The following is a 16,928-nucleotide window of genomic DNA, read 5'->3' as shown; positions in this document are numbered from 1 at the left end:
CTGTTAGCATCAGCCCCTCACTCCCCTAGCTTCTACTCACTCCTATAGAAAAATGTATCAGTTGTACTCAATTCTATCTCCCACTCCTCCACTCTGCTTAATCCACCTCCTTCCTAATCCTCCTCCACTCTTCCTAATACATTATGAATAGTTGTTAATCTACTTCTTTACTTGTTTTTCTAGGGATTACATATCATATGCCAGTCCATTTTGGATTAATTCCAATTTAATATCAGTAATACTCAAAAACTTTGCTCCTGTATAGCTTCATTCCCTTTCCACTCCTTTGTATTATTATTTTCATATAAATGACATTATTAAACATTATAACCCTGCCCACACAGTTGTGGTTTTTTTTTTTTTTTTGGTCTTTTGTTTGTCTTTTCTAGGGCTGCACCTGAGGCACATGGAGGTTCCCAGCTAGGGGTCTAATCGGAGCTGTAGCTGCCGGCCAACCCCAGAGCCACAGCAATGTGGGATCCGAGCCATGTCTGTGACCTACACCACAGCTCATAACAATGCCAGATCCTTATCCCACTGAGTGAGGCCAGGGATCAAACCTGCAACCTCATGGTTCCTGGTAGGATTTGTTAACCACTGAGCCATGATGGGAACTCCCCACACAGTTCTATAATTAGTACTTTATATAGATGTCTTTTACATCATGTACCCATGGCACCTGAAGGTTCCCAGGCTAGGGGTTGAATCGGAGCTACAGCTGCTGGCCTGTGCCACAGCCACAGCAACACGGAATCCAAGCTGCATCTGCAACCTATACCACAGTTCACAGCAACACCGGATCCTTAACCCACTGAGCGGCCAGGGTCTGAACCCACATCCTCATGGATCCTAGTCAGGATTGTTAACCACTGAGCCATGAAGGGAACTTCCACCTCTGTTTTACTCTTTTTATTTTTTCTTGTATTCAGGTTACTTTCTATTTGTCTTTTCATTTTAGTCCAAAGGACTCGTCTTTATTAGGTACTTTTCAGCAGATCTGCTAATGACAGAGTCCCTCGGGTTTTGTTTATCTGTGAATGCCTTAATCTCCCTTTCATTTTTGAAGGCTACTTGTGCTGAATGAAGAATTCTTGTTTGATAGTCTTTTTCTGTCAGCACTTTGAGTATGTAACACCACTGCCTTCTTTCTCCATGGTTTCTTTTGGGGGGGGGGCATGCCCACGGGATGTGGAATTTCCCGGGCCAGGGATTAAGCCCATACTACAGCAGTGACAATGCTGGATCCTTAACCTGCTGGGTCACCCTGACTCCATGGTTTCTGATGAAGAATCAGCTTTAATCATATTGAGTATCCTTTGTATATGACTTGTCACTTCTCTATTGTCTGCTTTCAGGATTCTCATTTTCTCATTTTTTTCTTTTAACTGTTTGATTCTGATGTGCTAGTGAGGATTTTTTTTTTTTTTTTTTTTTTTTTAAGGACCGCACCTGTGGCATATTGAAGTTTCCAGGCTAGAGGTTGAATTGGAGGTGCAGTGGCGATGCGGTGACACCGATTCTTAGCCCACTGAGTGAGGCCAGGTATTGAACCTGTATCCTCATGGATACTAGTCAGTTTCTTTACTCACTGAGCCACAACAAGAACTCCCTAGTTAGGATCTTTTTGAGTTCACCCTATCTAGTGTTGAGCTTTTTTGGATGTGTAAATTAATGTTTTCATCAAATTTGTGAAGTTTTGGCTGTTTTTTCAAACTTCTTTTCTCTCTTACCTTCTGTGGTTCCTGTTGTCCCCTGTATCAGTGGGGTTTTTTGTTGTTGTTTCTCAGATTGAGTAATCTCAATAATAATCCTTCATTAAGTTCACTAATCCTTTCTTACACCAACTCAAATCTTATTTTATTTTTTGTCTTTTATTTATTTATTTTTTTTTTAGGGCCACATTCTCAGCATTCGGAGGTTCCTAGGCTAGGGGTCGAATTGGATCTGTAGCTGTAGGCCTACACCACAACCATAGCAACGTGGGATTTGAGCCATGTCTGCAACCTACATCACAGCTCATGGGAACGCTGGATCCTTAAACCACTGAGTGAGGCCAGGGATCGTACCTGCAACCTCATGGATACTAGTTGGGTTTGTTTCCTCTGAGTCATGATGACAGTGGAGTTCTGAAGATGTTAATTTTGATAATCTTAGGGGGTATTGGTTTTGTTTTTAATCAGTCAGTGGATTTTTCTAAGTTCTTACTTTGCTGTTCTGGAAGTGTCTGCTCAGTTACTAATTTTTGACAATTTCATATACCTGTATAGTCCAAACGTCTATTAAGATATAGAGCATTTCCTGGACCTAGTAAATGTGCTTATGACTGGGGCACTTTCATAAGAACATTGTTGTAATAGTGTGTGTTCATTTAATTATTTTGTGAAAGAAAGAAGGATAACATTAGTTAGGCCTGCTGAGTGGCCATAATTCAGATGTGTGTTGAATCAGTGCTACTTTCTGAACATTCAGTTTGCTCAGCAATAAATGAAAAAGCTCTCAACTCAGCCATTTTTGGAAAAATAAAAATAGCATGCCGAATGGCCCACTTCCCATGCCATTTTCAGAGTGTAGAAATGGACCCCCAACATGATTTTCCTTAATTTTCCTAAAGAAAAATCTCCTTTGTGGTCAGTATTTTTCTGCAATTAAGATGAGCTTTCTATGAGTTCCTATTGTGACTCAGCGGAAATGAATCCATCCATGAGGATGCAGGTTCAATCCCCGGCCTCGTTCAGTGGGTTGTGGATCTGTTGCTGTGAGCTGTGGTGTCGGTTGCAGACTTGGCTCGGATTCCAAGTTGCTGTGGTTGTGGTGTAGGCCAGTGGCTACAGCTCTGATTCAACCCCTAGCCTGGGAACTTCCATACACTGCGAGTGCATCCCCAAAAAGCAAAACGAAAAAAAGACAAAAGAAAAAGAAGTGAATTTTCTTTTTTTCTTCTTTTTTCCTTTTTTTGCACTTGCAGCTAGGAGCTGTAGCTGCCAGCCTACACCACAGCCACAGCAATGCCAGATCCTTAACCCACTGAGCGAGGTCAGAGATTGAACCTGTGTCCTCATGGATGCCAGTCACATTTGTTTCTGCTGAGCCACAATGGGAACTCCCAAGATGAGCTTTCATTTATTTTCTGATATTTTAGTATACTTGAATTTAGAGAATGAGTATGTAGCATTTAGGCATCCTACTTTAATTTGGTTATTGACATTGTCTCACAGATGTTTTCTAAAAGGTCTGTTAGGGATTTGCAGCCACTTAATCAGTTTTGTTGGAGGTGAAGCTTTCTTCATTAATGTCTTTTTCTCTGTGATAGATTCAAGATAGATATAAATATACATGTGTAGTCACTCTAGCATATTCCTTGGCCTTGTTTCTAGTTTCTTTTTACTGATGTGACATCTTTCCTGTTCTCTTTTCTTACTTTCTACACCTTTTATGACTTGTTTTTGTATAGATTTTGCTTCTTTTGTTGAATCAGTACTCATGTTCCACAAAGATACAGTGTTCTTTTGTATCAAGAATAAGAATGAGGAAGTTCCCATTGTGGCCCAGAGGAAATGAATCTGACTAGTATCCATGAGGATGTGGGTTCCATCCCTGCTCTCACCCCAGGGCTTAGGGGTCCGGTGTTGCTGTGGGCTGTGGTGTAGGTTGGAGACGTGGCTTGGATCTTGTGTTGGCAGCTGTAGCTCTGACTTGACCCCTAGCCTGGGAACTTCCACATGCTGCTGATGTGGCCCTAGAAAGCAAAAAAGAAAAAAAAAGATAAGAATGAGATGGTTTTTGAAAACAACACCTGATGAGGTGTTGCCGTGAGCTATGATATAGATACCAGATGTGGCTCAGCTCCAGCATTGCTGTGGCTGTGGCGTAGGCTAGCAGGTACAGCTCTGATTAGACTCCTAGCCTGGAAACCTCCATATGCCGCAGGTGTGGCCCTAAAAAGAAAAAAGAAAAAAAAAAAGACAAAAAGAAAAGTAAATTCTCCTGCTTCTGTGATGCAAAATTCTTTCTTTAAGCTCTTTTTTTTTTTGGATAGTGCCACACCCATGGTATATGGAAGTTCCTGGGCTAGGGGTCAAATTGGAGTTGTAGCTGCCAGCCTATACCGCAGCCACAGTAACACCTGAAGCGGCAAGCGGCATCTGTGACCTACACCACCTATACCGCAGCCACAGTAACACCCGAAGGTCCAAGTGGCATCTGTGACCTACACCACTGCTCAGGGCAACTCAGGATCTTTAACTCACTGAGGGAGGCCAGGGATCAAACCCCTGTCCTCATGGATACTAGTCAGGGTCATTACTGCTGGGCCACAATGGGAACTCCTTTTGAGGTCTTGATATTTATGCTTATGTTTATCTTCATGAAGGGAGATTTATATAGCCCTTAAATGGATTTAGGAATTTTTTGCACTCATTTAACAAGTCTGAAACCTATTGGATATTTGTATTTTCAACCTTTTTTTGCTGTGATAGAGGTTTTGCTTAGGTTAAGTTTCCATGGATAGAAAAAGGTTGAAAAAGAAAATTTACTGCCTAGTCATTATTAAGTGCGTCCATTCCTGATCAATTAACAGAATTCCTTAGTTTGGGATCAGATTAAGTGTGTATGTATTCTTTTATCTCTGACTTTCCCTCTCACAGATTTTCGATGTACTTTCCCATATGTATTTTAAGGAGAATATTTAGGGGAGGCTATTTTCAGCATATTTCCCAGAACGATTGCCTTAGTAATTAAAGTCTTAGAACCTGTGTGTTCTTTATTTTTCTTAATAGACATTATGTTTGTAGAATTTTTATAATTCTGTGGACATGCCCTTTTAAAGTTTGTTTACTGAAAAATTTAATAAGCTGAATGACCAGAATTTACCACCCAATCCAGTACGTAGAATATTTCCTGTAACTTATATCTTTGTCCTCCTCTCTTTACTTCTTTTCTTCCTACCAAAGTTAACCACTATCTGAATTGTTTTTGTTTCCTTTTTTCAAATGTGTACATCCAGTTTTGCATGCTTTTGATAATATAAAAAAGCATAATCATACTGTATATAGACCTACAAGATACTTGCATTTTCACCTAATATTACATTACTAAGATTTCATATTTGTGTGGGTCTGTAGTTCATTCTTTCTCAGAACCGTGTAATATCTTATGTATACCAAAAGAAATACCATGCTTTTATCCAGTCAGTGGGCATTTGACTTTCTCTCCCAAGTTTTAGTAGTAGTTTAGCAGTACTGTTGTGGGTGGGGTGAGGGTGTGTGTGTGTGTGTTTTGCGTTCTGTTATATATGTTTCCTGGTCCAGTCCTGTGTTAAGTTCTTAGGTTTATGCCTAGGAGGGAATTTGTAGGTTATAAAAATGAATGTTCTAATTTACAAGGTAATGGGAAATTATTTTCCAGAGTGTATTTAACAGAGTTTTTGATAAAACTCATGTAGCATACCATTTGGGTCTGGTATGCTTTTTTGTGGGAGGAGTTTTTAATTATTGCTTTTATTTGTTCTTAGAATTAAATGAATATTTAGGCTATTTTTAATTTAGTTTTTGTAAGTTGTATTTTAGTGGCAATTAGATCACTTTATTAAATTTTCAAATTTATTGGCATGTAGTTGTTTGTAATTAGTGTTTGCTTTGATAAATTTTGTTTTCCTCTTTGCAAATTTTTTGATTGCTGCTCTTTATTATTTATGTCCTTCTTACTTTGGATTTATTTATTCTTTTTGTAAGGAGGGATCTTATAGATTTGGCTTGTGTATTTTTTTTGCTTTTTAGGGCTGTACTTGCAGCATCCGGAGGTTCCCAGGCTAGCAGTCGAATTGAGCTACAGCTGCCGGCTTACACCACAGCCACAGCAAAGCAGGATCTGAGCTGCGTCTGTGACCTACACCATAGCTCATGACAACACCAGATCCTTAACCCACTGAGCAAGGCCAGGGACGGAACCCGCAATCTCGTGGTTCCTAGTCAGATTCGTTTCCACTTCGCCACAACAGGAACTTCTCTTTCTGCTTTTCTAAGTTGAACATTTGTGTTATAAATTTCCTTCTCAGGCCTACCTTTGCTATGTCCCACAAATTTTAATATGCTGTACTTAGACTTTCATTCAGTTCAGTGTAACTTTTATTTCCCTTGTAATTTGCTTTTTGATCTATCTATGGTTCTTTCTCTTTAATGGTGACAACCATGCCATGTGGAAGTTCCTCGGCCAAGGCTTGAACCCACGTTGTTGCAGCGACAATGCCAGACCTTTAACCTACCACAGCATAAGGAAATTCCAGTCCATAGATCTTTTTTGAAATGTGTTGTTCAATTTCCAAATGTTCCCAGTAGATTTTTCTTGTTGTCTTTATGTTGATTTCTCATTTGACTTTATTATAGTCAGAGAACATACTCTTTGTGGTTTCATTTCTTTAAAATTTGTTGAGATTGTTTTATGATTTAGGATATGAGCTATATTTTGGTGAAGTCTGCTTATAATGATAACCACATCAGACAGTGTTATTTTTATTTTAACAGTCTAATGTAACTTTAAAAACTGAAGGAGAGAAAAGTAGTCTCTTTACCTGCATATTTGTTCTTTCTTCATTTCCTGGTAATACTCTTTTTTTTTTTTTTTTTTTGGCTGCACCCACGGAATGTGGAAGTTCCTGGGCCAGGGATCTAACCCACACCACAGCAGCCACCCAGGCCACTGCAGTGACATCCCAGGTTCCTTAACCCACTGTGCCACAAGAGAATGCCGCTGGTGTTTATTCTTCATTAACTTTCTTTGCTGTTAATATAGTTTCTCTAGTTTCATTTTCATTAATGTTAAAATGGTAACTTTTTCTAACCTTTTAAACTACTATTTCCTTTTATTTATTTAGAGAGGATTTCTTTTAGGCAGCATTTAATTATATATGAATATTTGATGATCCCTGCCTTTTAATTGAGTTGTTTAGATGAATCATTTAATATGATTATCAATATACTTGATCACCATCTTTGTTATTTATTTTTCCTTTTTTACTCTTTTCCCTTTTTTTCTCCTTATTTCAAATTGAGTGTGTTTCCATTTTATTTCCTTTATTGATTTATTTGCTGTTACTATGTTTTGTTGTTTTACTGGTAACTAGGATTCATAGTATACATCTTTATCTCATTTCTATTCTTTTAACAGATTTCAATTACGAAATACAGTGTTTTTTGACTAATTACCTGGTTATACTTAGTTCCTTTCATGAATAATGAAGACCTTACTCATTTTTGTTGTTGTTGTTGTTGTTGTTGTTGTTGTTGTTGTTGCTATTTCTTGGGCCGCTCCCGCAGCATATGGAGATTCCCAGGCTAGGGGCTGAATCAGAGCTGTAGCCACCGGCCTACGCCAGAGCCACAGCAACGCGGGATCCGAGCCGCGTCTGCAACCTACACCACAGTTCACGGCAACGCCAGATCGTTAACCCACTGAGCAAGGCCAGGGATCGAACCCGCAACCTCATGGTTCCTAGTCGGATTCGTTAACCACTGCGCCACGACGGGAACTCCCTTATTCATTTCACTGCTGAAAGTTTGTACCCTTTTACCAACAACCTCTCCCTATTTCCCACATTCCTCAGTCCCTGTCAGCCACTTTTCCACTGTTTCTATGTTTGTCTTTTTGACAGTATTTTCTTTAAAATATGGTTTAAAAAAAGTATAACATTAAGGAGTTCCCATCGTGGCACAGCGGAAACGAATCTGACTAGGAACCATGAGGTTGTGGGTTCGATTCCTGGCCTCGCTGAGTGGGTTAAGAATCCAACATTGCCATGAGCTGTGGTGTAGGTCGCAGATGCGGCTCGGATCTGACATTGCTTTGGCTCTAGCCTAGGCCAGTAGCAACAGCTCTGATTTGACCCCTAGCCTGGGAACCTCCATAGGCAGTGGGTGCAGCCCTGAAAGAAAAAAAAAAAAAAAAAAAAAAAAAGACAATTTAACATTAAATTTGTCATTATTAACCATTTTACAATTCAGTGGCATTAGTTATATTCACATGTAACCATTACCATTATGTAACTTCAAAAATTTTCATCAGTTCCTAAACTGAAAATCTGTGCCTGTTAACAATAAAGTGCCTTCTCCACACCTCCAGTTGCTGGTAACCACAGTTCTGTTTTCTGTCTCAATGAATTTGCTTATTCTAGGTTCTTCATTTAAGAGGAATTATACAATATTTGTTATTTTGTTTCTGATTTATTTCACTTAACATAATGTTTTCAAGCTTTGTCCATACTGTAGCATGTACTAGAATTGGTTTCCTTTTATGGCTGAGTTATTCAGCTGTACTATGTTTTTGCATTCATAGGTTGATGGACACTTGTTTTGCTTCTCCCTTTTTTGTATGTTGTGAATAATGCTGTGTGAACATTCATACACAAGTATCAGTTTGAGTCCCTGAGTCAATTATGTTTAACCCACATATTTACCATTTCTGATGCTCTTCATTCCTTTGTTTAAATCCATAGAGTCATTTTTATTCCTGAAAGTCTTTGAAGGTTTTATAGTTCAAGTTTGTGCTTGAATTTTTTCAGCTTTTGTATGCTGATAAAGTCTGGATCTCTCCCTACCCTCCTTTCTTTAAACATATTTTGTTGATTATAGAATTTTAGGTTGTTAAAAATTTCAGTACATTAAAAATGCCATTCCATTTTCTACTGGCTTCCATAGTTTACAGTGAGAAAATTGTTGTCATTCATTCTTACCTTTGTTTCTCTGTATATGGTGTCGTTTTTCTAACTCTTTTAAGATGTTCTTTTTACTGTTGGTGTTGTATACATTGTGTGTTTGTATTGGAGTGGGAGGTATAAGTGTGCATGCATGTTGTGTGTGATGGTTTGTGTATGTGTGTGAGTTTTTTGCATGGGGGAAGGTTTGTGTCTTTATTGTATGGAAATGAGTTTATGTGTGGTGGTGCTTTGTATGTTATAAAGGTGCTATTTTTTTGTGTGCTTTATTTTTTAGGTCTGATATTATAGTGTCTTAGTCATTGTTGTCTTTATGTTTTTTTTGATTATTGCTCTATGGGTGAGGATTTTTTAATACCAATTAAAATATTTTTATTTATCCCATTATATCTGTTTTGTTTTTCCTATTTTTTTTTTTTTTTTTTTTTTTGGTCTTTTTGCCTTTTCTAGGGCAGCTCCTGTGGCATATGGAGGTTCCCAGGCTAGGGGTCGAACTGGAGCTGTATCCACTGGCCTACGCCAGAGCCATAGCAACGCAGGACCCGAGCCGCATCTTCAGCCTACACCCTAGCTCACGGCAATGCCGGATGCTTAACTCACTGAGCAAGGCCAGGGATCGAACCCACAACCTCATGATTCCTAGTCGGATTCGTTAACCACTGTGCCACTATGGGAACTCCTCTTTTTCCTATTTTTTAAAAAAATTCATTTTTTTCTCTTTGTTACTGCTTTTGACAATCTTGTTCTACCTTTTTTTTCTTTAATATTTTAAAGTTTAAATGTTTATTTTCATTGTTGTCTTTGACATTTAAAAATACATATTTAACTTAAGACTTCAAAATTAAAAATACCTTTATTGTTTGAGAATTTGGAAAACATTATCTCTGATCACTTCCTTCCCAAAGATAATATTTTGTTGTCTGGTGTTTAAAGTGTGATGTTGTAGAAATCCCAAAATTATGTACACCATTTTTTCTAGCAACACGTTACATTTTTTTTTTTTTCTTTTTATGGCTGCATTTGTGGCATATGAAAGTTCCTAGGCTAAGGGTTGAATCAGAACTGCACCTACTGGCCATAGCTACAGCAATCCTGGATCCTTAACCCACTGAGTGAGACTAGGGATCGAAGCTGCATCGTTATGGACACTATGTCAGGTTCTTAATCTGCTGTGTGACAGTGGGAATACTCAATATTTTAAAAATTACTTTTGTAGTTCCAATATTATTAATGATAACCTTGTATGTTAGATTGTGCTTGTAGGAATATTCCTTTAGAACAAATCTCTTAATGTTAAATTCCTTTGGTTTTTATCTGTAAAATTCTTTATTCGGCTCTAGTTCACAGTTCTACATTGACATTTTCTATGGGCCCTTTGGAGATAATATTCTACTGTCTTGTACTCTTGCTATTGAAGCCTACAAACCCATTTTATCCTGCTTTATCTCTCAGCATGTTTTCTAGTTCTTCTGTTTTGTTTTTATTGTTCATTGAAATGCAGATTTCTTTTTATGTATCCTGTTTGGGCTCTTTTGGTTTGAATGTGTAGATCTGTGTCTTTTAGTGGTTTAGAATATTGGTAGCTATTATCCATTCTCTTCTCTCTTTCTAGAACTACGTTTAAACTGGTGTGAGATATTAACCTTCAGTTGTTCGATGTTTTAGTTCCACTTTGATATTTTTCGTTCTTTTTTTTTCATTGTTTTTTTATGGGTAAGTGCTTTGAATGTATCTTTGCATTCTGTAAATCTTCCAGCTGTGCCACATCTGCTCTCTAATTTTTCCATTTAATATAATATTGGTTCCAGCCTTACCCCTAATTCCACTTATTTCTGATATTGGAACATGGTGTCCCTGGAGATCTTGCCTATACTTTGAAAGACCAGGGATGCATTCTCCACAGAGGGGTTGTTATGGTTCAGTAGGAGGTTCAGTCAGAGTTCGTCATTCATCATGGTATATGGAAATAAGAATTTCTTGGTATAATTCCCAATTAGTCTTGAGATAGTATTTTAATGCGTTTTGAAGAAGTAAACCATTTTGAAGGGAAGGTTGTATAGTTATATACAGATATACATGTAAGTCCTATTTGCTGAGAGATTTTCTAAATTGTTAGGGTGGGCCCAAGAATTTGCATTTCTTGGATTTTCCAGGTGTTACTGATACAGCTGGTCTGGGTAATAAACTTTGAGAAACATTGGAGTAGAGGATTTTACTTTTGGCTCTGTCTTTATCATTTGAATAGTGGTGTTATTTGGCTCGGGATCATTTTATTAACATTTAATAAAAGTGCTGTTAACAGTTTTCCTTTGGCACCTAAGTAGGTTGTTTAAAATCACTGCATTAATGTAATGTTTTATTTTAGTGATCATTCAGGATATGTTCGACCACTACCAGTGCCACGCAGTTTAAATAGTGATATTTCCTATTTTGGTGTTGGGGGCAAGCAGGCTGTTTTCTTTGTTGGACAATCAGCCAGAGTAAGTAAAAAGATTTCTTAAAAGTGAAAGTTGATAAAAATATTTTGAGGTTGACTGTCTAAATGTGTTAGCCAGTTTAAATTTGGGAAATTTATAAAGTACTCTTTTTAATATTTAACAGATGATAAGCAAACCTGCAGATTCCCAAGATGTTCATGAACTTTTACTTTCTAAAGAAGATTTTGAGAAGAAGGAGAAAAATAAAGAGGCAATATATAGTGGATATATTAGAAACAGAAAGGTACAATACATTTTTAATTCATTAATTTTGAATTTATCATCTTGGGTGAACGATAAGACAAAAACATTTTTTTCCAGTTTCTAAGGTACTAAATGTTACTTTAAAAACTTGAAGATAATGGAATTTTCAAACTAAATTTTCGTTCTTTTTCTTTTAATCATGTGAGTAGTAAGAGTGATCATTTATGTGCCTTCTCAGGCTGAAATATTCAGAAAACAAGTTTTCTCACAATGCCAAGTAAGCTTCCTGGAAATTGCTCATAAGATTGTAAACTTTTTCCTTTGCATTGAGTTTTAAAATCTTTGTTATATAATAGTCATAGAAGTAGAGTAGAAAACAGTGATAGGATAATGGATATTTTAGGAAATCTGAGCTTGAGAGAAATAAATAAATTTATTTCTGTTATAAAATTGCATTCAGATTCTCATTTTAATATAGGCAGAGTTTTAATAAATTTGAATCTTGGTGGTAAGCAAGATTCATATTTGCTATTTGTTGGTATTACTAATTTAACTTTTCTCTGAAACATTTTAGAGTTTTTAAATTTTAAAACTTTTTTAAAAAGTGATTTTGGGAGTTCCTGTCGTGGCGCAGCGGAAATGAATCTGACTAGGAACCATGAGGTTGCGGGTTCGATCCCTGGCCTCCCTCAGTGGGTTAAGGATCCAGTGTTGCCATGAGCTGTGGTATAGGTCGCAGACGTGACTTGGATCTGGTGTTGCTGTGGCTGTGGTGTAGGCCGGCAGCTACAGCTCTGATTAGACCCCTAGCCTGGGAACCTCCATATGCCGCAGGTGCGGCCCTAAAAATCCAAAACAAAACAAAACAAAACAAGATTTCACAGAGTTCCCTTGTGGTGCAGTGGGTTAAGGATCTGATGTTGTCACTGCTGTTGTGCGGGTTTAGTCACTGGCCTGGGAACTTCTGCATGCTATGAGCACAGCCAAAAAAATTATAATAATTAAAAAAAATTTTTGTTGAACTTCTTTTCTGATTCTAAAACAAATTATGAAAAGTTTTATAGGAAAATAGAAAGAAAATAAAAATAGTCTCAAATGTGAGGAAAAAGTACTTATGAAATATTTAGCTGAATTTTCTTTTCATCCAGCTTTACCAGATACTTACAGTTTGAGCTCTCAGTTATTAATGTTTTGAGTGTTTCTTCATTTTATAAAGTATTTTGGTACACAACAAACTTAAAAGCTTCATATTATCTTTGACGAAATGTACAGTAATTTATTCTGATAAGCATTTTACAGGCACTACTGTGAATATCTTCACATAAAATTTTGCCTGAATTACAGTTTTTTTTCTTAGTATCGATTATTAGAATTCTAATAGCCTCTACTTCATTTTCTCCTTCTCAATTTTTGGCTGGTACATTTAATTGATGAAACCTAATTTGCGTCCACATCTGAAAATTTAAGTCTATGAAATAGACATTTTTTGCTTTCCATCCTCTGCAGCCTGGAAGGGGACAGCATAAGGTGGTACAAGTGGGCAACCGAATACCAATTGATCCTGTCTAGCACACTCATTTCCAGTTTCAGCTAGATGTTCCTCTCCAGGAGTTCCATAGATAACTCACTTTTGGTACATCTGAAGATATTGTCCATAAGCGTTTCTTATTTGCTCCCCCCTTACACCAGTTATTAACAGTAAAGTAGTAATTGTAATCCTTGTTGTTAAACATTCACTACATTTAATTCTTTTAAAATAGTTTTTCATTTATCCTCTCTTCCACTCATTTCCACTGTTTAATCCAGCCTTTCCACCCTCATTCTTCATTATATGTTTATCATGTATTCTGAACTACCTTGTTTCCATTATACTTTCAAATCCTTCATGTTCTCATTGGTTTGAAGTGTCCTTACTAGTCATCTGGGTGAATGTCACCCCTTTTTTTTAAAACTCTGTAGTTCTTGATTCATATCTTTCTAATGGCACATTGTCTTGTAATCATTTTCTTATCTATTAGATGGAATTTGTAGGGAAGAATGGCACTTACTTATCTGAACCCTGTTTTCCTCATGCCCAGGTTGAGTCTTAGGACTTAGAAGGACTAGATAAGTATTTGGATAATGAACCTTGCATTAGTAAACCTATGCTAATCTGTTAACTTTCAAAGTCTATAAAATGTTAACTTAGGTATTATAGCTGTAATATTTAGTAATTTAGTGTGTGGGGATGCATTGGAATGGTTTTGTAGGGTTGGTTTTTATTTTTCATTCAGAAAGTAGTAACATGTGCTTATTAAGAAAAGAAAACCAGTTTCCTGAACATAAAAGTTCAGTAATATATTTTATCCTTTTAAGTTTTTATGTATACAGCCACTTACATAGTATATATACGCACATATATGCATGTAATTTTTGACATACAGACTCATAGTAAATGTTAAGAAGTTTGTAATTCTTATTCTCAAACACTACCCACTACCTCTGCTCTCCCCACCTCCTTTCTGCAAAATGTAGATATTCTCTGAAAGTGGATTGGAACCCAGGATGACTTTACTTCCTTTTAAACACAGTGCCTTTGGGCTAAGTCAGCTAGGTTCAGGCTGTATCCTAGTTTTCTAGATCATGGAGGGCTGGCTGGGCTTTGGTTCTGACCAAGTTAAGTGGGAGGTATCCCAAGCAGGGACTTTATCCATTTTAGGCTAAGTATTCTCAATTTTGAGAGGCATATTTAAACTCAGTATTTATTTTTCTTTCCCTTTACCTTTATGATTTTGCAATTGGTTTAGCATTATTATGTAGGATTCTGCATTATGTATGCCTTTCTGGCAATCTGTGTAAAAGTTTCCATATCTTTACAGCATTGTCACACCCTCAGCTAATTTGTATTTGGCTATTTTCCTCCAAAAGACTTTTGAAGTTTGTATTTGAAATTACCAAGTAAATCTTATTAGGTTGATGTGAATGTTACTTGTTAATTATAAGAAAGGTGTCTGTAACTTGTTATACTTATGTTCACTCTTGTAGCCGTCTGATTCTGTTCACATTACAAATGATGATGAACGATTTCTACATCAACTTATCTCAGAGGAGAAAGAAAAAGATAGCTTTACTGCTGTGGTTATCACAGGGGTACAACCAGAACACATACAGTACTTGAAAAATTATTTCCTCCTTTGGACAAGACAGTTAGCGTAAGTATTTATTTATGATTCAGGGCGTGTTTCTACTTATCTCCCCCACACACACCTTTTTTTCTTTTTTGGCACCCTGTGGCATATGGAGTTCCTGGGCCAGGGATCAGATCCAAGCCACAGTTGTGACCTATGTTATACCTGCGGCAGTGCTGGATCCTTTAACCCACTGGGCTGGGCCAGAGATCACACCTGCGTCCTGGCACTGCAAAGATACCACTCTATTGCACCACAGCAAAACTCCATCTACTTTTGTTTTTTTTTTTTTTTTTTTTTTTCGATAAAAGTATTACAGATACATTGAAGCTTCTTGGCTGTCTGCTTTGCTTCTATCCCATTTCCTTCCCTTTGGTGCAGGAACCATTACTCTGATATTAGTGTTAAAATGGTTCTCTGTTCTATAAATATTTGCTGATCACCAGTAATATATTGATCATTATATGAGGCCCATGCTTCTTGACAACTATGCTAAAATTTAAAATAAACTTCAGAATTCAGCCCATCACTCCCAGACTCCCCCTTTGTACTTTTGGTGTGTAGCATCTATCATAGTTTTCCATACCACATATTTTACTTTTGTCTGTTTCTCCACCTTTTATGTCATTGTTTATGCATTACTGTATCCTCAGTGTTTCCTGTTACATAGTAGATGCTCAATAAAAGTTTATTGAATACGTATACTGAATCTATACTGAAAATAAATCTTGTATCTATTCCAGGAAAACTTTTAGAGGGTTATGTATTCCATTAGATCAAATCAGAGATATATATATTTAGTGACTCTAAGTTTTTTCCTTTTTAGTTATATAGTATAGACCTTTGACTGGATTGTTTCTTTAATTTGTGTTACCATGAATTAATTAGTATTGCAAAAATGGGTATACTTGTACAAAATTCATGTTTTTTTTGTTTTTGTTTTTGTTTTTTGGCTCTTCAGGGCCGCACCCTCAGCATGTGGAGGTTCCCAGTCTAGGGGTCCAATCAGAGCTACAGCTGCTGGCCTATGCCACAGCCACGCCAGGTCCGAGCCACGTCTGCAACCTACACGACAGCTCACAGCAACACCAGATCCTTAACCCACTGAGCAAGGTCAGGGATCGAACCCACAACCTTATGGTTCTTAGTTGGATTCATTTCCACTGCACCATGAGGGAAACTCCCAAAATTCATGTTTTTAAAGAAAGTATCTTTTCATATTTGTTCAGAGGGCTGTTGTACTTATTTTAAGATTCTCTATTTTATACATACATGTATAATAACAGTTAACATTTCAGTGGGAAAATAAATTTGATTTTAGGAATACCTTTTTTCATGAATATTCTTATTTATTGGCCCTGTATCATAAGAGATTTAAATTTTGGAGTTCTTAGAACATATTAACTTTTATTATTTCTCTTAGCTGAAGGAACTCAGTATACTTAACATAATTGTAACTTAAATCTTGTGCTTAAAAAAAGAATAACATAACTTTATTCTTTGAAACAGACACTTGCTAAGATATTTATAGTACTTTTTTCTGTTTTATTTATTTATTTATTTATTTTCATTTTTGGCTACCCCCATTGCACTTGGAAGTTCTCAGCCGGGTATACTGATCAAACCCATGCCACAGCAGCAACCCGAGCCACAGCAGTGACAACCCTGGATTCTTAACCCACTGTGCCACCAGGAAACTCCTGTAGCATTCTTTTTTAATGTCTGGTTATAAATTTAGTGTTGATTATGATGTTAACGCTTTTGAGATCTCAAGAGTTTCATGATTTACTTCTATCTTAGTAGTGTTTTGATAATTTTTTTTCTTTTTTAGCCGCACCCACAGCATGTGGAAGCCCCTGGGGGGATCAAACCCATACCACCACAGAGACAACACTGGATCATTAACCCACTGTGCTACAGTGGGAACTCCTGTCTTAGTAGTGTTTTAAACTAGAATAAATAATTTAATTTTTAAAAATAAAAATTCATTTGAAGCTATATTAATAAATTCCTGCTTGAGGAATAACTACAGATGTAATATGCAATATAGGGAGATGTGAATAATTTCCCCTGAGTATGATCTTTGTGTACATTTATTTAAAGTAGCAAAGATTTCTGAAGTGGTGGATTTTGATGGGATACAGTTGAATTTATTAGTTTTAGGATTATTGGGATACAGTTGTTTCAGTGCTATAGGAGAAGAAGGATGAGAATTATAGAATGATATTCTCATGTTGGAGACATAAGTTAAAGACACCTAATCCTGTATACTCCCTGATATTTGAGTCCTTTCTAGGACATCCCTAACAAGTAGAATTAGGGCCTCTTACCTTATAGCTTTAGGTTTTTTGATAAGCTCAACTTATAATATGTGTG

At 36.9% G+C, this 16,928-nt stretch overlaps 1 protein-coding gene across 3 annotated transcripts in view; it reads left to right on the top strand.

Moving 5' to 3' along the window:
• The window catches only part of SMCHD1 (structural maintenance of chromosomes flexible hinge domain containing 1), a 176,326-nt gene that overhangs the window by 45,945 nt on the left and 113,453 nt on the right, over positions 1 to 16,928 (top strand). For all 3 annotated transcript variants that reach the window (XR_002345042.1, XM_021096138.1, XM_021096137.1), the window contains exons 6-8: positions 11,070 to 11,184; positions 11,306 to 11,425; positions 14,410 to 14,576. Coding sequence is in view for 2 of the 3 variants with exons in the window: in XM_021096138.1 (XP_020951797.1) it covers positions 11,070 to 11,184; positions 11,306 to 11,425; positions 14,410 to 14,576 (402 nt within the window). In the remaining variant the exon portion in view is untranslated. The remainder of the gene's footprint in view (positions 1 to 11,069; positions 11,185 to 11,305; positions 11,426 to 14,409; positions 14,577 to 16,928) is intronic.

The sequence above is a fragment of the Sus scrofa genome, chromosome 6, assembly GCF_000003025.6.
Source record: "Sus scrofa isolate TJ Tabasco breed Duroc chromosome 6, Sscrofa11.1, whole genome shotgun sequence".
Lineage (NCBI taxonomy): Eukaryota > Metazoa > Chordata > Mammalia > Artiodactyla > Suidae > Sus > Sus scrofa.
This window is presented reverse-complemented; position numbering and strand designations above follow the sequence as displayed.